Below are 22,637 nucleotides of genomic sequence, written 5' to 3'. Positions count from 1 at the left end.
CATGTGTGTGTACGAGCCTTTGACACTGCCCTGTATTCATGAGAATACGTGAGAGTGTGTGTATATGTCGGCGTCTATATCTTTCTGTGTGTGCATGTGTGTGTGCATGTGTGTGAATACAAGCTCTTGCCCTGATGAGCATTTTCTCAATCCTTTGTTGGTTTGCTATGTGTAATCTGGGATTACCCATCCATTTGATGTTATGTCACTGCCAGAGAGCCTGCGCTCATTTCCCGCTATAGGAAGACAGGCAGGAGAGAGAGTTAATGTTAATGCTAATGTGCGTGAGCGCGTGCATGTGTGTGTGCACAAACACTTCACTGTATTCCCGATATGTAGGTCATTGTGTATGGCTGTGCTTTTATGTTGATGTAGTGAGTGCATTCACAAATTGTATCTATGAATCATTTAAGGTGAAATGAAGCTCACATACAAGCAAAGATACAGTAGTCTTTCTGTTGGTGACACTTCAGGTTTACACTGTAGTGGCTTACAATGAATTGACAAGGTTGACAACAGTTTTCAAGGATTTTTTTAAATATTATACACCACTGTAATGACTTGAATGTCTTTTAGTGACTATTATGCAGTGTTGGTGAAGCTTAGAAAATGTTGTTCACACTACTTTGTAAAAAAAAGTACAATTTCTACATCTGCAATGTAATACAAAATCACATGACTGCAAAACTATCACTAATTTGGATAGTAACAATAATTGTATTTTATTTGAAATAAAGTGCAGGAGTTTCGACTGTGTTTCTAATGGCCACTCTCTGACAGCTGCCTGCCAGAAACTAGAGTCCAAACCATATTAACCTGTCTGGCTTCCTCACAGTCTGTTGGATGTAATGTCCATCACTCCTACATTTACACTCAAATCTGGAACAAAACCCAAACAAACAACACAGAGGAAAGAGGAAGGAATGGTAACTTTCTTTTGTATGTAAGCTTAACGTTAATAAATATAAAGGTCTTTGTAGCATCTGACACGTTCTGTTTTTCATAGCCGAAACAGTTGGCAGTTGCAGTAGTTATTACATGTAGTGAAACTACTCCCCAACACTGCAATTATACCTCTGTAAATCTTGTACATCTTGGCTGCCAATTTGCCGGCTTTATAAAGTAGCTGTGAAAAAGAGGAAACCTTGGAAATGATGGCTCCAGGCAGCAAAAGCTAGATGTGATGGCCAAAGACACAGTTTGTCTTCCAGACTAATGTTGTCCTGTGGTGGTGGATAGGGAAGTTTGTGCAGGAACATCGTACTCATGTAGGAAGCTCATAGCATGGGTCTGCACCTCATGAACCTAAAGGTGCATTTTAAGGTAGCATTTTATATCTATAAATATGGGTACGTGAGGATGTCTGCGCTCTTTTAGTCAAGTCCAAACAAACAAATCATGGTCATGGTGATACAATTGTGATTTCTTTGTAAATGTACCGAAATCTGTGTATAGAGACTTGTACAGGCTTCCAATCTTCTCAGCGAGGGTCTTGTTTGTTTACGGCACTGTCTCAAAATTAATGATTAATTGATGTTAAAATGCTACATGTAGCCCCTTTAAGGATATACTCGCTGCCTTTGACGGGACCCACCCAGAAGTTCTGGTCATCAAAGTTGGGTAGAAGGTGAATCGGGGATGGCTTCAGTAATTTAGAATGGCTAAACACCTTGCAACACAGCAAGGAGTTTCTGTTCATTGGCAAGAGCTAAAACAAACAAGTTGACATCTGACTCATAAATGCATGTACAGTATATTGGGGCTGTGAATGCAAATGCAAAGATATCCCTTATTCAGGTCACACAGGAGAAAGAAGCACTGATGGGATAGAGAGGACAGCAAAAAGATGAGAATGGGGGAGATTTTCATCATGATCCTTATTAATCCCAGTTTTCATAAGCAATAAATTCCTCCACATTCATAAGCAATAAACTGACATCAAGCAAATTACACTGGACCATTCATTTGGATTTACTTTCGAGGGAAAATCCACCCTAAAACGGAATCCTGAAACAAGACATTCATATTCCCACGAGCCTGTGCAGTTCAGTCTAGATTTGTCATGAACAAGCGTCTACCAAAGACAACAGAGCCAGAACTTTATGGTTTCGTGAGAGGACAAATCATAGAGCTGCTTCACTAACAGTAAACAGGAGACCAAATCTGTGGCAGAGACAGTGAAATATAAGTGAGATGGAAGGAGATTATATGGGCACATGGGCACTTTTGGTTTATAACTGTTAACACTTCAGTCAAATAAAGCTAATGTAGATATTTTCAATTAATCCACAAAACCTTTTATTCATTGTCAATTGAGAAGCTTCGGGTTTTCTCTCTCAATGATCACAGATTGCAATCTTCTCTGGTTTCAAGCTTTGCACAGACCAATAAGAATGCCCCTTCAATGATTCATCATTCAACTCCAGTGGAGATTTGTCTACCTGATACTCTGATAACTGATATATTTTACACACTGTCTGACGAAAATGTATTTTCTTGAGAAGCTCATGTTTAATTAGAATCTAATTAAACATGAGCTTGGATCAATTTGAAATATGTAAATTAGTCACAATTAGTTCTTCTGTATTGACTTCACAGTTTACTACTGAGGCAGTATCTGATAATGGCAGGAACCTAGTTCCAAAGTGGGGGGGGGGGGGGGCAATAGGAACAGGCTCTGACCCCAACTGTCATTTCAAATGGGAGAATAACAAGGACTCCTGCATCCTGTGAGTGAAGAGTAAATGTTGGCTTATAGGGAGCCTAAATGAGTCATATTGTGGCATTAGACCATGTAATGCTTTGTAAGGTAGAGGTAGAACTTTATAATCAATGCATGTATTTACAGGGAGCCAGTGAAAACTGGGCTAATTTTTCTGGATTGCATGAGTATTTTGGCTGTGGAAGTTGTATACTTCTGAGTTTGGAGTTGGGAATAAGTGGAGAGTAGCGCATTACAGTAGTCCTTCTGGAGGAAATAAAGGCATGTATCATTTTTCTAGGTCAGTGAAGGAGGTGATTGTCAGAGTTGAGGTCTGGATGTTAGGTCATTTTCACACTTGGTACGTTTGCTTGAGTCCGAACCCGAGTTCGATTGTTCCCAAGCCCCCGGCATCGCTGGCCTGGTTTCACAGTGTTATAATTCTGCCAAATGGCGTTACGTTTGTGTAAAACATTCCTCATCAATGTGAGTCCGTCTGATGCACTTTATTGGTGAAAATGCCACAAATGAAGAACAATGTGCTCCTCGCGCACTTTGCATTGATTATGTTTATTTGGTGTCACTACCAAAATGTGCACAACAGCGAGCAACACTTGCGCCTGTTTGCCTCACATGCAGTCATGCTGCAGACGCGCAGAAGGCGAGCTGCGCGCACAAGGTTTTTAGCCCCACGACAGCAGGGTGGTATTGTCGGTTGCTCTCTTCACCACTTTATTGGTCGCATGTCCCACGGGGAGTTAGACTGCAGACTCTCAAGCGGGAGACCTGAGTATGTACCCTTTCAAGGGAGAAAATGCAATATTCTTGCATTTCTGTTTCACTGAGAGTAATCCACTCTAAAATGTACAGGTATAAATTGAAATGCAATATGAAATTGAACAACTGAAATATCAAATTGTACCAACGTATTCAGTTTGCTTGGCAAGATAGTTTTAATTTCCATTTTCCGGAAACTAAGAAAAAATATGTTTCTATACAAGATAAGAAAGCACTCAACCAGTGTGAATATTTGTAGATGATGTCACTTGGTTTATATAAAGTAGGTAGTGTTGGTATTCAGTAATTGAAATTTACACTTTCATCCACAAGTTGCACTCTTCTATCAATCAGAGTCAATGTACTGTTTTTGGGGCTTGGAGGCTCTTAGGGAATTCCAGGTGAAACTACACAAGGTTGCTGAAAGTGAAGAGGCATTTTGAGAAACACTTTATTGATAATTTGGCATTCTATTTTAAACATATGGCCATTGTTCAGTCCAAAAGTAATCATGCAGTTAATGTGTCAAAAAATAGATGAGTCAACAAGATCTAGGCCTATGTTTAAAATTGTGTTTACAGGCCCTATTGCTTCTCAATACAGTTTGACATCTCTCACAATGTTTTTTCATCTTGTGATTTTATAGAGAGGATAAAAACATGCATGTGGCCTTGAATGCTCACTGCTGACCAATGTAAGCTGTTGAAAAGAGGTAAGGCATGTGTGCCAGGTTTGAATAGCTTACATATAGTGGAAATACTGCAGTATAAATGCCCTTCAGACTGGTTATGAGCCCCTTTTATAACTCAGTGTTAGTAATGCCCGTTTAGAAACTCTACCAGGAATATTCCATGATCATCAATAGTATAAGAATGAGAACTGATGTAGAGCAATCACAGATCATTTGTGCCTCAGTGCTGTGCCGTGGTCTGAAGTCACAATGGAGGATGTCAAAGTGTTTGATTATAAAAACAACCATTCACATGAGCATTTCCATGCCTTTAGTTGACAGTGGAGAGGTAGAGAGGAAGAAAGAAAGGGCGAAAGAGAGGCAGAGAAACAGAGATATTGTGGCAAGAGATATTCGGCGGATAGCTGGTAAATAAAGCTCTGTGAAAATATAATCATTAAGCCTGAGGCACCGAGAGAAAGGGAAAAGACATTCTAAAGAGTCGGAGTGTTTAGGGAGAAATAAAGTGAGAGAGTGAGGGATGAAGGCATTAGGTGGTGAAAAAGTCTTGCATGATGGAAGTGGCCTGGCTGTACTGGTCCAGCAGGAGCTATAGTCTCTGGATGGCAGGAAAACCAGGGAAGAGCTATCCATCCCCAGCCTCATCGACTGCCGCAACCCTCCTGGGGGGGACAAACCAATTTAGCACATCTGGTTATACTTGGTGATTATAGATGCAAAGGAGGAAAAAAAGGCTTGAATCAAACATGGGAATTCACTGTTTGAACGCATTCACATGGAAAAGCAAAAAGAGACCTTATTAGACCTTAGTGTCCATGAAGTCCATTTTAAACCAGATAACTATAGGAAAATGTTGGATGAAATTCCTTATTATTATTTTTTTTTTTTGGTTTTTGCTTTGGAAAATTTAACAAATGAATAATCTGTCTGGATAATGGGATCTGTTCATGCGTGCAATGCTTGATGAAGATGAAAATAGCACAGTTTTGTGTTGTGCACCGCTGACCTGGTCTGAGCAGGCGGGTGGTGCAAGTGCAAATCCCTGTAATCCTTGACACCATAATTGCACGGCGCTGCTTGTTCACTACTGACACTCCTCCTACTGTGCCTCTCCTCCCACTTAGGCACAGTCAAGTTCATGCAGCAAGTCACCAAAAAACCAAACAGGCGCAGGTGAGAAAAAACAGACAAAAATGCCACTTCGCCGGCATAAAGCCCCGCCATCCACCGTCTGCATCACGAAAAAAAGCCAGAGATGTGTTGTCCATGAATAGACATGGATGTGTTGAAAATATATCATCCTTTTTTCAGAAGGCATACATACAATGGTTATATGGATATGGGTTTTTGAAGGCTGATTCCCATATCAGTTTTTTTGGATTGAAGCTGCCAGTGCTGATATTCAATATCTTCCCAAAATATGAATATATAAGTATTCAGTGTTTCCTCCAGAATTGTATTCTTGTCGGGGTGGAAAAGCCTCTGAAACAGCATTTAGACCATCATGGGACACTAAAACTCTCCACTGAAAGACAGATTAATGAAATAGTTTTAGATGGGTTAACCGCTCCTTAAGGCAGAGTGATGCAGGGTTCACTGCAGGTTTTACAGTTTTACTGTTTAAAATCCTCCCACACCACCACATTTCTCAATGCCATCTAATATAAAAATATGATAATAAAAACTAGCTGAGGTCAGGGAGGAACCTTTATCATATCAGAGGTGGCTGATCTGATTTTTAATAATATGCCAATATCGGACAGATATATTGGCAAAGTCAGAGTTATCTGATAAATGTAAATTTTCTCCTAAAATACTCACTGCCTCAGGCTCTGATCTCTCCAGCTAGTAAGCTAGATCCAGCTAGACCCCACCAGCTATATTGGCTGTAGCAGCAGGTTACTAGTAGATAGCATGCACTGGGAGAGGCATGGGACCATGGTAGAAAACACACACATGAATATGCACTGAGGCAAGCATCTGCTCCCACATTAACACACACACACACACACACACACACACACACACACACACACACACACACACACACACATGCGCGCGCGCACGCACACAGCAGTGCTATCTCAGTTTGCTAGCTCCCAGATGGCAGCCATAGCGACTGGTTGGCCCCCACTCACAGCAGACATTATCAGCTGACACACTTCACTGCTTTCTGTTTCTCTCTCTACCTCTCTCTGTCTCTCTCTCTGTCTGTTCGTCTAGCAGTTTGTAGTTGCAGTTGTACACACATTTCATGGAGGCAGAGCTGCTGTGGAGGCAGAAATCATTTTTTCAGAGGTTTTTCAGAGTGCAAATTAGCTAACTGGCTAACTTGAATGGCAAAGAAGAAACTCTGGTCAAAACAAATTAAAATACAAATGGAAATTACTTCTCATTTTTCACTCATTCATTATGTTTGAAGGTCAGCAGGCTAGCTAACTAGCTTACCTAGATAGCTATAGGCTAGTATGGCTGGTTGAACTTGGATGGTCAGGCTAGGCCAATGGGGGTTTAAGAGAAAGGCTATGGGGTAAATATAATTATAACCACTATTGCCACCATTGTGATTTTGAAAATCTTATAACTCGATTGTACAGAAATTGGGTCTAGGAAAAAGTCATGGAGGGTCTTTTTGAAATTTGTTTTTCAATTCTAAAATTCAAATCAGCCGTCAATTGTCCATGGCTTGGCCTTTCAAGCGTTAAAATCAACCATCAACAAACTGCAGCAGATATTGCTCGCTTTTCATAAGTAGACTTAATTGTAGTAGTATCAATAAAATTGCTCATTTGGATTTTTTTTTTTTACATTGGACTGCATCCATGGTGGAATCACTGCCAGCTTTGCTGCCTGTGTGGACACACTTCTGCAGTTCATGATGCAGAGTCGGATATATCGGAGCCTACAAAAAAATCCCATGTCCTACTTGTAATCACTACTATGAGGCTGACGTGAACTGTTCTTCCAGTCAGCAGCTCATATTTAAGGTAAATCCGGAATGACGTGAACGCGGAATTACTAGTAATTAGTTAGTAACCATAATTTAGTATGGTTAAATAGCATTTTTTCAGTTAGTAGCAGAGTGCTAGGCTTCATAATATTAGCTTCCTCCTCTCTTACCCCTTGTCTTTTCCACTAGGCTTCAGTCTAACGTAAAATTTCCAGAAAAACTTTGTTTCTTTAGCTCGACCCATTGAGATTTAACTCAGTCAATAAGATTATTTCTGCCTCCAGAGCAGCTCTGCCTCAGAGAAATGTTTCTCGAACTAAAACTACAATTTGTGTCTGTCTCTTTCTCTCTCTCTCCATCTTTCAAGCTGCCTGTCTGCCTCTCTACTTTTCTCTCTATCTGTATTTCTCTGTCTCTCTCTTGTCCTATTTCTCCCCATCTCTTCTTCACCTTGTGGGGCTACATGTTTTCTTCTTTTCCTTCCCTCCTCTCCTTTTTGTTTCTCTCTCTTCCCCGCTCATTTATCCAGGGATTGCTCCTGTCTTTCCTCTTCCTCTCTTCCTTTCTGCTGTCCCACCTTTTCTCTGTCATCTTCTCTCCAGAGGTACACAGCCAACAGAGCGCTACATTACAACAGATGCCTCTTAACACTCAAACCACGTTGCACAACTGAAGTGGAACGGCAGTGGAGATCCCAGGAGTGTCCGCCCTGTGGGGAACAAATGCATTTTGTTATAACAAAGTATCAACTTGTGCGCACAACATGCTATTGTGTGTGCGTACATAATTGCCTGCAAAGCGTTCCACGTGTGGACCTAATAAGTTATTATATAGCCTACAGCCAGTTCAACTGCACCAGACTCTTCTCTTGAGTCGTAATGTTGGAGAGCTTCAAGTGTTGACGATATACTTTAGTATAGATATACTTTATAACGTCTTCAATATCCCTCCAGTCTGCATACTGAAGACAGTGAGCCCATTAGCTCTCAATATCTTTGTCAATTTCTACTTACTGACAATAACAATAACGCCTTGCATCGCAGTGTTGTCAACAGGCAGTACCTTGATAACTAAAACTTGATTGATGAATCTCTATCTATTACACCTTATTAAAAACTTGATTCAACTGAATGCAATCAACTCAATTCAGCTAATTACTCTGCTAGCAGCTAGCTTGAAAGGTTGGCTAACGGTTAAGTTTAGGCAAGTAAAATTACTTTGGTTAAGTTTAGGCAAGTAAAACAACATTGGTTCATTTAGGCAAGTAAAACAAGTTTGGTTAAGGTTTGGGTTAAGGTTATGGTTAAGTTTAGGTAACTAAAACAACTTGGTTAAGGTTTGGGTTATGGTTATGGTTAGGGTTAGGCAACTAAAACAACTTGGTTAAAGTTAGGCAAAGGGCTTGGTAATGGTTAAATAAGAAAAACGTTCAGTGGATGCAACCATTCTCCAAGCATTGTTTTTTAGATGTTTATTCCTGTAGTCTGTCAAGTAAAAGTTGTAAAGAAGCTTTACAGCTGTAAGCAACTTCTCATCCGTTTTGCACTTGCTAGTCAGAAATGATATTACACGGGTAGGGAAACAAGGAAGCCGATGACATGAAGGTAAGCTGTGGCTGACAACCTAGTTGACCGTCCACACATTGACCGTGTTTCCCAGGCCGCTCAGCTCTATAAGAAATGAATGGATTTAATCTGTTGATTGTGTTGGTCACAGGGTGAAAACGGGGTTATGTCAAGTGGGAAATTATATTTTACAACTGCCTGAATAAGGTTCAGAATTCTTCAAAAATGTTTGGGCTTTCTATTCATTCCAATGGAAGACATTTTTTCACTCTCAAATTGATTGGCTCAGCTATTTATCAATTAACTAACAGTATATTACAGCCAAGTGTAATGTTAAATGTATTTTGATGTTGCGTCGTTTACATTTGCATCTTTTGTGAGCACAGGAACAAAATTGACTTGTTCTTAGAGTTATGGTGTGATCAGAATTATACATTATTTTCCATCAACAAGTCTTACTATCTGTCTACCATCCAAAAATCTGTGTCATCTTGTGCTTGGGACATGGCATTTTGATTGACATCTTTTACCAACATGTATAACATCTCCCGAGTTCTGTCAGTTCATTCTTTCAGTAGATAAGCAATTTAAGAATTATATATAATACATGTTCTCAGCAAATTACAGCAAGAATCCGCTTGACTGCTATCATATTTCATCACGGCTTCTATTTTTTTATTTTTTATTGCCGCCTTCCTTAACACTGTGTAATAGGACACCATTGTTAAGCATTCAGCTAACACAGTCACGAACACAGTGAGAACCCCCACTCACCTCGCAACACGCCTGTCCATATTTTCTTATTTATCAGAGCCGATGGTTGTGAATTGAGCTCTGATTTCTTTTTTTGTCGGGTCTGTAAGTGTGAAAACATGGACCAGAGAAAGAGTCAGGAAGAGAAAGACGCAGACAAAGACACGCATGTGAAAAGATCTAGTCCCAGAGACCCATATGGGAAGATTTTACGTGTTGATATAGTATTGAACTGTCTACACTGTATGTGGGACGATAATAGTGGTGAGAGTGAAACCCAGGATTACAATAGTCACTGTTGCACATGCTGTAATTGGGATAATTTGTTGTGAATTAAGTTACACACACTCACCAATACTCATAATTCACTACAGGTAACTTCTGCCTACGTGACTGGACCCATGTACAAATACACACACTGTATCAGCTAATATTGGCTTGTGGAAAGAGAAATATTGGTGTCAGTGCTGGGCTCTGGCCAGCTGGCAAAGAGAAACACTTCTTCCAGGGAATCTTCTGTTCAGTGCCAGAGATGATTAGATTGATGCCTGTGTAGTGTGAGCGAGATAGAATTTCAGAATGAGCTGTCTCATTGATTCTTCTCATTTTAGCTGGGATGTGATTGTTTGAGGTGGGTGAAACCTTATATCTTAAAGCTGCACTATAGGGAACTGAGCACTTTAGTGGCCCCAAGTGGTAGATAGCGATAATTGTTTGAATTTTTGAAAGTTTGGTAAGACAGGTGTATTTTTTTAAATTTTTGAATCTTGCCAAGTGCCGCTTTAAAGTGATAATTTGGAAAAATCCTCATTGTTTTTCTTTTGTCTCCGTCTTTGTTGCTCAGCCTCATTGCTGTGGTGTTTCTGCACTGCACTTCCTGGAGATCACCTGTCAATCAAACAGTGTGTCCAGTACTGTGACGTCTTTTTCCTTGGATTTTCTGTTGATGCAGTTTTCTGTAGGTGGCGCTCTTTTCTTTGTATGTTCAGCCATGTTGGCTATCTCTGCTCATGCTAGCTACCCAGTTCTTCTATTTATTCCAAGCAAACCAGAAACTTGAAGTCACTTTCTCTCTTTCTGCAGAGAAAGTGACTTCAAGCTACCAGACTCCGGGTGTTTAGAACAGACAATGTAGATAGAGAGTAGAGTATCAAAATAGAGAGTATCAAAGTTGATATGAAATTGTTACAAAGTTTTACTTTAAAAGATTAGTAAACATAAATAAATGTATTCATGCCTTAATTAAGTGTTAGTTCAATGTTAGTTCATGCATTAACTAACAGTTAAAACAACCTTAATATAAAGAAATCTGAATTAAGATTTGGATTTGGAGTGTATCAGTAATGTAGATGCACATAGATTCTCTCAGATCCAGTTGGTGCCGATATTCCTATACAATACCAACATAGCATCATTTACATCTTGGTAGTCATTGTGTGATGAGCTCAGTCAGTCAATTTGAGACAGAAAAAATGTCTCGACTCCACTAAAGTATAGTACATATAAATAAGGGCAGTAGACACACACATGCACGAACACACACACACACACACACACACACACACACACACACACACACACACACACACACACACACACACACACACATGATTTGCTCAGCTTTGGTCATGTGGCTGAAAAGAGGAGATTTCAGGATGTGCACTGGGGTAAACTATGACATACTGTACCCTGCATCTGATTGGTACGTCATCTGTTAAATGCATCCCCCTCCGGTGCCATCCTCCTTTCATCCCTTCATCCTCCCTCCATCCCTCCCCCTGTCCTCCCCTTCTCCGTCCTCCTCCCTCCCATCCTCTCGTCCTGGCTCTTCATATCCTCTGTTTCCTCTCAAGTGCAGCAACTACGTGAACATAATCAGCAAAATATCCATTATTGCTGCAATTTCCAAACATTTAGCAGATATGTGTTAAGAAACATATTTCATCTGCAAAGTAGATCACAATGAGTGACTTTTGAAGAGCTGCTAAGAGATTTGTACAATTCTGCTTCAACTGAGAAAATAAAAAAAATCACTTGTTTTTATCCTTCACAGGAGAGAAGATCATCTTGTTTGGACTGCTGCAACTCTTTCTGTTCCTGCCTCAGGCAAAATCACTCTCAAAGACTTCAGCTCATTCAAAACACAACATCTAGGATTTTAACTGATGCCAAATAATATATTATTATATTATAATATATTACCAGTTAAATTTCGAGTTTATTTTAAGGTTTTACTTCTTAAAGCATACTTTATTTTGCCACTGAATGTTTCCCTGCTTGTGATCTTTATTTTACTATTCCTCGTTTTTCTGACTGTGTGTCATTTTTTACTTAAATTCTACTACTACTTAAAGTAGTAGTGGCAGCATGGGCGTAGGAAGCAGTTGGCCATTGCGGGGGACAGATTTGACTACTGGGGTCCAGGGGCATGCTCTGCAGGAGGAACATTTTTCAAAAAACAGCTCTGCAATACTCATTTCTAGTAACTTTTAAAAAGGCTATCTGAAAATAAAGAAAGAATGACTCAGGTGCTAAGTGACAGATCAGGCTTTATGTGTTGGTTACAGCAGGCTTTCAGCCAATCTATCTAGTTTCGCCTGTTTCTAATTAATAATAATACAATAACAATAATAATAATTTCCGTCTTCGAATTACAGTGTTTTATGTAGTTGTATTTTCCTTCCAACTAACTGCACGGATATTATCTGGTTTCTAGTCATTTAGTTTTTGCGGTGCACTGGTCCTTTTTAAGAGCCAAGTGTGTTTTTTCTCCAAGCCCTGCTACAACATTGACTGGCTTTAGCTTGAAAAGATGTTAATTATAAAGTACATACAAAAAGCCAACACAGTACCTGTTCCATTACGGTAGGATAATGAGCCATGCAAAGAAACATTTCAGACAAGATGCAAGCCATCCAATATGGTGAAGAATTAAGTTTAAGTTTAGCTGCAAAACAACTAGGCCTAACCTACCTTGCCATTTTAAAAATCAGCACAGATGAAAATATAGTGCTGTAATAATATCAGAGAAAGATTACATACTTAGGCTACAAACATACAGGACACTGAGGCAAATAGACAAAGTATTGTCTTTACATAACTGACGGACAGATGTCTGTGCTTTTTGGAAGCAGTGGCAACAAAGCTATTGACCTTTTGTTGTTGACAGTCATGAAAACTAGCTTTATATAACTTTTTACACATTTATTCCTCCTTGGCGCAATTACATACGTTTCATTTGCTGCACATCCTCTTTTTTTCTTTTCTCTCTCTATCGGCACCTGACCAGTGGTGTTGATTGGACATCTTGCCGTTTGATTACCATTAATTTCTTCATTATTATTGACACTTTAACGGCCCTGTGCTCCACTGACTGCTCTGCTCCATCAGATCAAGTGAAGAGGCATCAATCTGCTCACAATATAAATGTATTTATTTTTTATACACAGTTAATATCATTCCATTGTCGTTTTGCCCACAAAGGCCTGCATCAGAATGTAAGCCATTATATTCTCTACAATCTGCTTTTGCATCAGTGGAATGATTTTAATATTGCAGAAAGGAATACGTAATTACAAGATATTTAATTTAGGGCCAGAGTGACACCTCTTCACATGATCTATGCAGCTTTGTTTTTGGCTGCAGTTTGGAGCGCTGTCTTGGCTGCTGTCTGCTCCTCACCGATATAAAGCCCCATCAAGTCTATTTCTTGTGGCGCACTTTTTTCATATGGAGATACTTCATTCAACTTCATTCCACATTGCACGAAGTCAAAGGCTTTTCAAAATAAAAGTCCTGCAGTTGATTTTTCAATGTGGAGGCAAAATAACACAATGTCGTGGTATTTTTTGAGGGGGACATTTTAAACATCTTTTAATATTGGAGGGGACATGTCCCCCTGTCCCCCGTGCTTCCTACGCCCATGAGTGGCAGCACTAGTATTGTGCACTAGTGTTTTATATTTTGCTTTAGTCTCAGACACTGAGACTTTCCTACATTGTTTCTCTTTGTTTGAGCAAGGAAAAGGTGATCTTTCTTCTCATCTCTCTGTCTCCTGCCTGCATGAACAACCACTTGACACCCAACACACCGGAGGCTCTTTCGTGTGTATGTGTGTGTGTGTGTGTGTGTGTGTGTGTGTGTGTGTGTGTGTGTGTGCAGGACTTTATTGGACAGCGTGCTGTGATGCATCCAGTTTAGTAGAGGGCAGACAGGTGTATGCAGATGCCTTGTCTCTATTAGCTGTGTGCTCTCTTGGTATGGCTGCTTCTGCCCTCCAGTGATTATCCCAAAAACTATCAACGTTTCGAAATAACGGGCACATCCCAAACACCTAAAATCAAGCATTTATTCTTAGAAGCCAAAATTCTATTCTTAAAAGACAACAATGGCTTTTCTTGTGAATTAGAATGAACTTGATACTGATAACCTTTGAAACAGACTGCTGCAGACAAAAACCTTTTGTCAGTAGCCTACTAGTTTTTTTTATTTTTTTTATAGAAATCTTGTTTAAATCTCACAACTCCTGCACTATTTTTGAAGCTTAGTTGTTTTTTTGTGAAGTTCTGTAGCGTCAGGTGAATTTAGAGACTTCACAGCCATAACCAAGTTCATCTTTTGGCTGGTGGTTAGTGTTAATTTGAGTCTGAAACCCAATAAATGGGGGAAATAATTAAACGAAAGGATAAGATATGAGACCTTTTTTTTTGGTCTTATCTGGTTTTAATTATCTTTTTTTTTTTTTTTTTTATAATTCAAATGAAATTCAGTTATGTGCATTCATTTTAACAGTGCATTAATTTAATCCTAACAAGATAAATAATGCTTTGAAGCGCATTTACTACCTGTGTAGTTATGCAGTATATGGCTTGTAAACATGCTTTCCTATTTAAAATCCATAGTCTGTTGAAGTTCAACATACTGGATCAAAGAGCTTGATCATTACTGACCCACTATCTACTCACCAACTGTACATATTTCCATCTGACCTCTTGTTTAATGATATTAAGATTAATGGTGGATAAAAGTACAGTACACAACTAGCCCGTGTGTAGTTCTGAACTGTGAACTTTGACCCCCATTAAGGAAGCTGTAATCTCATAGTGTTTCCTCTGCTGCAGTGGCCATGGTAACAGTAACCAGGGCAGCGGAGGGGTGCTGACCAATGGGTCTGGAGACTTCTAGCAGGGAGGGAGGGTCTTACTGGCCTGCAGAGCAGGAAGGTCATTTCGGCATACTGGTACTGTGTCTTTCCCTGCAGGTGTACAATACAAGTAGAAGGACTAGCTTGAAGTGTTTCTGCTGCCACTTGACCATGATTCAAAATGAGTTATACATTATTGAGTGACTTATTAATGTGGAAAACATAAACAATACAAAGCATACAGGCATCTGAATCTCATGTTAGTATGTTGTTTTCCACTGTATATACTGTATGTACATTTTGACAGAAGCGGTGTGGGTCTCTATTGGCTTACACATGCATTGCTGATGCACTGGTGTGAAACAACATGTTGGATACCCTGAAAGTAATCAATGCAACCAGCTTCTAGAAATGATTGCTCAACATCTACTCAACAGTCTATTATCACTGACCACAACAGGTTTCATTTCAACTTTTTGGGGGTTAGGAGGCACATTCTTGCTCTTACTAAACATCACATTTACAAAGGTATTCACTACAGTCAATTCAATCATCTAGAAATGTTGAACAGGCATCAAAGAACTCATTTAACATAGTCCATGAAGGATGCTGTGTGGCTCTAATATTAATTAATATGAAAGGCCCATGTCACTAGATGGAACATGGATTATAGGATTGCAGCAGGAGGACCTTTCTATCTGCCATCAGTTTCAGCCCACTATCATTACAATTTTTCAAGCTTTTCTTTGCAAATTTCCCACATGAAGTAAACACAAAGAAGGAACAGAACATCACAAAAATCAATGAAGCCATCAAATCACCATAAAACTATATCATTTTACCAAAATGTTTTGATAAATAGGAAATGAAAAATTACCTGTTTTGGATTATCCAAATGAAACTTACTTAGATGACTAGAATGAATATTTAGTGTGAATGAAAGAATTTCCTACAAGATATTCCAGATATATTAAGTTGAGCATATGTATTGCTAACGGTTAATAATACTAAACTAATAAATTCCAACCTTCCAACACACTAACCAGTAACAGATAGTGTAGATATAGTTTAGCTAGTTAGTCCAGTTTTACTCAATAGCAATAGAAATATGCCATCTCCATTATTTTGGGTATATATGCTGGACAAACTTATCTATCATTTTGCCATAAGTTACAACTGTTCTACATGCATTCTGATTGATATTTACACATTATCAGTATGTTTTGAAATCTTTTTTTTGCAATGTTAGCTAGCTAGAACAATACATCTAGCTAACACTCATTTGTTATTGACTAAAAGCAGTGATTTTGTGCTAAGTTCTGCTTAAAAAATTATAATGTGGGCAGTGGTGGCCTAAAGTAGTGATATAGTGAAAAAAAATATATATATATATTTGTGGCTTGCAACAGTAAGATAAAGGCCAAGGCTTGTAATTTGTATAAACCCTTGGTGCCTTACAGTGCAAATCAACAAGTCCTTTCTCAACAGGTTATATACTCTTTATCTTTGGTGTCTGTTGGAAATGTATATGGATTTTTATATTTACTTATATGATTTCTGGTATGGACATTATTGATATGAATTGATGTGAACTCACTTGATATGAATGTTGTTGTTGTCGGGTGAAAACCTTGTAACTCCAGTTTTGATTTTAACTTCACTTGAAGGATTGCATGCTCCTCTATGGGCTGAGAAAGATCTACGACCCTTGGGTTTATGAAACAATTTCAAAACCTATTGGATAATGTGAAAAATGCATGGTCAAACTAGGCTGTTTTTCTTAGTTCCTGAAGAGTTGATATTTTGGATTACATTAAATGCCTGAATTTCTGACCAGGCATGCATGGCACATGCCATCGGGGGCCCGAAAGATTCGGAGTCCTGCGTCTGTGTTCAATGCATTTTGCAACATCTCACTAATTTCAATTTAAATGTGCATCCAGGCAGGACCCTGACACACACTTATCTGCCTGAGGCCCCTAGCCGTAGGCCACAATTTAGAATGATTATGGGGCCCATGTCACAGCCTGTATTGACATGGGGGTCCTAAACACGATCTCTACTGGTACAGAGGCCCTAGCCACAATTATTAAACTGCGACCTATTGATTGTATGTTTATGAGCAATGCATTTATCCAACTAAAATACAGAGCACTAATTATATACTGGTGAGGCAGGGTCTATGTAGAGACATAATCAAACCTTTTCAGTAAATTTCAACGTTTAACAAAGGTAAACAAAGGGTTAGTATTAGTAACAAACCGGCTAGTATCTTGAGTTAGGCTGTGTGGGTGTGTACTGCGGGGAGGGGGGCCCAATAGGACGTGTGTGCCCAGTGGCCCTGTGGTTGGTTAATCCGGCCCTACCCAGATACAAACTTAATATAAACTCCAGATTTTTCTCACTCCTCTCTCCTACATGCTTTGGCAAGATTTTGTTATCCTGAATCAGTGCAATCCTCACCGAGAATTTCTCTTTCAAGTGGTCCAAAATAGACACTTTGTTTCACCGTTCCCCTTACTACCATCTCTGTATCTGTACATTCATTTGTGTGTAGCAGCAACAGATACCAATCACATTTGTCCACACAAGATGTGTCAAACTTGCCTGAACAACTAAAACAAAATCTTGTTAAGGCAAAACAACTTAGACAGGAACAATTCAACCACTGCCTAATACTGGAGTTGTTTCACTTGATGTGAAAAGGCAAAAGATCTCAAGGTTTCTAGATCAGCCCTTGGCCAGTACTCTGCCATCCTTGATAAATGTTGGCTTATAGTGTCATCGATTTCTGACACCAGTAGCTTGTGCTAAAAATGTCAACTCCCTCACACCAACTGTACACTGATGAGATTCAGACTACTACTAATCTACTTTGATCCCGCAATTCTCAATATTAAGTGTGGATCCATGGATGATCTAGTTAAATTGATTGTCTATCTTGATTCTTAGTTACTATGAGGATGATTTTAGTTTTTTTTTGCACTCATGATATGCTGCTCTAGACAACAGCAGTGGTTAAATGCCAAATTTGAATGTTCATTTTCATTTAGACCATCCTCCTACAGCAGTGTTGCACATTCTGCTATAGAGCATTTGGACACACACACACCAAGCAAATAAACAATAGAAACAGGTTTAAGAGATGACTAGAAACATCAGTGAAGTTGGTATATCAGATGGGGATTTTCCTTTGTCCCTGTTTGCTTATTTAAGGTTTGCAAACAGAAAGCGGCTGAATAAAAAGGGCGGAAAGAATCACAACATCACATCGAAGCTGGTAATTACATTAAGGGACTGACTTATTGGAGGGCTATGACTGGGGTCCGCAATGACTAACTTAATTATGTGTGTGCAGTGGATGTTGGTGGAAAATAGTAGGTTTAGAGCAAAGGTCCTGCTGGAATAATTTGGCCCATAAGGAGAATGGGTAAACCACTCTCCAGCATTTTATTTGTTTGCCATGTAATTGTCCGTGAAAATCCAATATACAGGGAATAGAGCAGAGTGTAACAGCATAAGATGAACTGGGATCAGAACCAGAGTTGATTTCAGTCCTCTAACAAGAGAACTGCGCTGCGGTTCGTTAGGAGTGAGAACATACTAACCAACTACAGGAAACCACCCCAAATGCAAGGGATTATGGGTAGAAGGAGACGGATGCAGTTCCTCATGCTCGGAAAGCCTAGCATAACAAAATGAAGTCTGGACTGATGCTCATATATAGCTATTTCTTCATGTGTTCTTTTACATGTTAACCATTTAGCTGGCACTCTTATCGAGAGCAAATTACAATGCAACAGTAGAATAAGAATCAATTCCTAGATTCATGTTGCAAGCAACCAAACATAAGGAGTGCAAAGGTCAGGGTCTTAGTGTCTTGCAGCAACTGATAATGTAATAACTTGTTAAAATTTAATAAATTGTCCCTCTGAATGGGTTGAAAATAAAACCTGTTATTAATTGTGTACAAAAATTACTACATTAACTGCCGTTTATTACTTCATAAGGGGTGTAACATCTTTTTAACTGATGTAATATTAATACTGACTACTAATGTAATGCTAAGAGTAATAACAATGTAATAACATGAGTTGTTACATTAATAGTCAATATTATTATCACATCATCATTTAAAAAGATGTTCCACCCCCTTTGTTGATTAATGTGATAACGAGATGTGATTTATGTGGGTGTTGTGACATTTTTGAGCCATTTTTGTTATGTTAAGTTATTGCATTATCCGACTGTTATCACATTATCAGTTGCTACATGCCCCCACGTTTCTGTGATTGTAGAATGATCATGTAAGAGAGAAGAAGAAGTAGGAAAAGAGGTAGAATAAGAACTAGTGGGGATTTTTTGTTTTCATATAGAAAAGTCCTTTCATATATTGCTCTTGTTCCCCTCCTCCAATGGCCTTCCTGTCTGCCAACTATTGCATCCTCTCCTACCATACATCTGATAGAATAGACATGACATTTTGCAATCAGTCGTGGCTTGGAACATTTCTGCATGTGGCAGAAAATGTCAGCTGTTACTTGGTCGTTTAAACTCAATGCCAACGTAATGGAATTGGTGCGGTTTAAGCAGTAAACTCAAGATGTAATACACCATCCCATCCCATCAGCTGTGGAGAAAGAGAAGAAAAAGCACTGTGTTTGAGATGTGAGCGCTGACACCTGTCTCTTCCTCTCTCCCTCAGATCAGTAAGCAGCAGCTCCAGACAGTGAAGGAGCGTTTCCAGGCTTTCCTCAATGGAGAAACTCAGATCGTAGCTGATGAGGCCTTCATCAACGCAGTCCAGAGCTACTATGAGGTGAGAGCTCGGGGTGTACATTAGGGGTACACCAATATTTTGGTTGTACAATGCCAGTATGGGCCTTTAATTAAAAATGAGATCTGGTTCAGTCAGTGTTTGATTAGTTCAATATTTATTGTAGAATTGATCAGTACTACACTGATTGTCCATGGGAAGCCCTTAACCTGAACTGATTCTATTGCAACATTTGGATCAGATTCCACACACATATGCATGAATTAGTATTAGTATCTTCGGTTTCAATGTCTCCCATGGTATAAATGCAGATAAATGCAGTGGTTAAAGAAACTATCCTTCAATGAAATAACCTAGCTTCAAGCCATAGACTATAAAAGCCCTATGTGTTGCTGACACTGACCTCTGACCTCCCTGTGGAGGGGGGTGGGTGGGGTGGGGGGTGGGGCAGTCAAGAGAAAAGACTATTTCTCTAAGGGATCTATAAAGTACCACATGATTATTCTGTAAGTGAAGTTGTAAGAAAGGTCTGCAACATTCATGTAATTTCAGATGCCAGATGTTTCCGTTTTTTGCATGCCGTTAACTTCTCCACGCTGAGTCTAACATGAATCCGTCCTGGCAGGAAAACGAGTAATGGGACAAAAAAGTATCTCGACCTCAGCGGAGATGACTTGTCTTCGGCCTGATAAATGATGTGGAACGTGCGCTGTCTCCTCGGGGCAGTGTTAATAATGTGCTCCCACATGGCCACGATTCAGCTGGTTTGATCCACCCCAGAATAGAACTGGGAAATAAATGTGATGCGCAGGCAGAAGCCATGCATAGGGAGCAGGCTAACCTGTATAGCCAGAGTCCTCTCTCTGTCACTCTCAACACTTTAGAGAATGGAAAAATGTCTTGGAGAACTGACTTGTGTCTCTTTTTCCCTCAAGCTCCTCATATACAATTTTACATTTACATTTTACGCATTTAGCTGATGTTCATGTCGTTCATGGCACTGGATATACAGTATACACTCAACTCAGTAGCACCATATGGACTGAATGAGGAGCTCAATCTCTCCTGTTTTCTGTGAACAATATCCTAATATAACTATCAATGATTACAGTTTTAACTTTTATGGTTATGTTTTTGCTGTAAATATTTTTCTGTTTTACTATTAAGATGTAAGATATATATTCCTTGGCAGATTTGATGATGATGTGTGACTATGTTATTGACCAATGAGAGGTCCCCTCCCATCCTCTAGAGCCTATGACAGGCTCACTTCTTTGGATAGGGCTATTTAAACCTCCTGTGCTAGTACCATTACTGTTTAACTCTGAGGAAGACTGGATGATTATAAGGGGTGGGAGGGGTTCCAACTATAGGGGAGGAGTTTTTAGATGGCCTGTAAAAAAAACATTGAGTTGACTACAGGGGACAACAACACATCAAATGGGCAATGAAAAGATTAGTTCATAGTTCATAAATATGTTGACCTACTGAGATTAAAGTGAAAATCCTACATCAGATTCGAAAAGTTGTGTATTGCAGCTTTAAGTCAAAATAAATGGATGAGACTGGCACTGCCTTGTCAGTCAATGTGGCAGCACAGCCAACCCAAATGAGAATGGTGTGATATGTAACACCCAGATGAAGCTGGTCGCACGGGTTATCCAATTCAATTAAAACCTACCGCTCTCAGCACGGCTGTAGCTGCTGGCGAAATGGAGCGAGGCAGAGAGAAAGATAGAGAGACAGACAAAGAGAGAGAGAAGAGAACAACAGACGACGGGTCAGAGAGAGCTCGGCAACAGACAATGTTAGCAGAGTTTGGGTGATGTGAATTTACAACTCATCAATCACACACTTGTATACACTCTGCCCTCCATCACTCAGCTTCACTCCACCCCGATAATGTTTGTAATTGGAATTCAGCCTTGTTTCTCTGGAAAAACAACAGAAGTTAATGTAGAGGAGAGCTGTCAGGAAAGCCCAGTGTTTCATTAATAGTAATAGAGAACATACAGTACAGATTGTTTCTCCCTCCTAAAGGCTTCTATTAACAATTGAATGAGTGAACAAAATATGTTAAGTCAGGGTTGCATGTATGCATCATTTGAAGAGGGGTTTATTTGGGATTTGGGCCAGAGACTTATGTAGGAGGGGACAACTTCTGCCAATGCTGTTGCAATTCCCTCGGGTCCAATAGAGGTCATAGATTACTTAACAGCCCTTTAATGGAAAAGTTAATGGAAAAGTTAATTGGGTTACTTTCTCCAAAGTGGTTAGGGTTGTGAGTGATGGTCCAGACAAGCTGAGAGCATGAACTCACGCTTGGATGCTGGAAGGTACCATATTATTTCATGTGAGCGGAAAGGTTTCACTGTTTTCCTATTATTTCAAATATTATGAGGAGGTGTTACATACAATACTTTAGTTTGATAATGCCCAAATTCGCCCTGTCATCACCTTGTGATTCCAATGATAAGTGAATTAAATGGGTAATACATTAATCTAGGCCTTATTTTGAGCAATGGTGTTATATAACCCGGGATGTTTATCCACATTTATATTTGGGGGAATAGAGTTGACCCACTGTCTCCACAATCTTTAGGATGTAAATTCATAGTATAGCCTTCAAAAGTAGGGCAGAGCAGGGCATGTTGTCACACTTTTTACTCATTGGTGTATTTCTCAGTAGTGCCTTACTGCTGAGATACAATATATATATTTTCTAGCTAGATTAAGGTCTTCACTAAAAAATGGCATTTTTACATTTTGAATCATTTACTGGAAGAAAAGGTTATTACTGATGACAACTTGTGACAACTGTGTGACAACCATGTCAGGGCATACTGTCACATAGACAAGTGTGCTGTGTTTGTGCACACAATTCAATTTCCTCTGAAGTACTGTAATAATAACATGAAAAACATACTCTTGTATTGACATATGTCAACACAAGAGCATGTCAACATGTATTGACAACATACTTTACTTCACTCACAATGTATCATTATTTTGATTCCTTTATAAGAAAAAAATGAGAAGAAAAACACTAAGATTTTCATTAGTTACTTTCAGGTATACATATTGCTTTTATGTCAGAGTATTTTGACTTAGACTGTTGTATTCATTCGACATAGGTAACCTCTTATTAAGAAAGTAAACATTTTTGTAATTGGACTTTTGGATCTAAAATATTTAGTTTCAGAAATAAAGTCACTGAGACAAGTTACCCACGTGACAACTTGGCCTGTATACATTTTAGTATACATTTTCATATACATTA

General features: G+C 39.2%; 1 protein-coding gene across 15 annotated transcripts in view; it reads left to right on the top strand.

Moving 5' to 3' along the window:
• The window catches only part of cadpsa (Ca2+-dependent activator protein for secretion a), a 157,792-nt gene that overhangs the window by 15,105 nt on the left and 120,050 nt on the right, over window positions 1-22,637 (top strand). For all 15 annotated transcript variants that reach the window (XM_078283468.1, XM_078283472.1, XM_078283463.1 and 12 more), the window contains exon 2: window positions 19,286-19,399. In XM_078283468.1, coding sequence (XP_078139594.1) covers window positions 19,286-19,399 — 114 coding nt within the window. The remainder of the gene's footprint in view (window positions 1-19,285; window positions 19,400-22,637) is intronic.

Source organism: Centroberyx gerrardi, chromosome 5, assembly GCF_048128805.1.
Source record: "Centroberyx gerrardi isolate f3 chromosome 5, fCenGer3.hap1.cur.20231027, whole genome shotgun sequence".
In the NCBI taxonomy this organism is placed as follows: domain Eukaryota; kingdom Metazoa; phylum Chordata; class Actinopteri; order Beryciformes; family Berycidae; genus Centroberyx; species Centroberyx gerrardi.
This window is presented reverse-complemented; position numbering and strand designations above follow the sequence as displayed.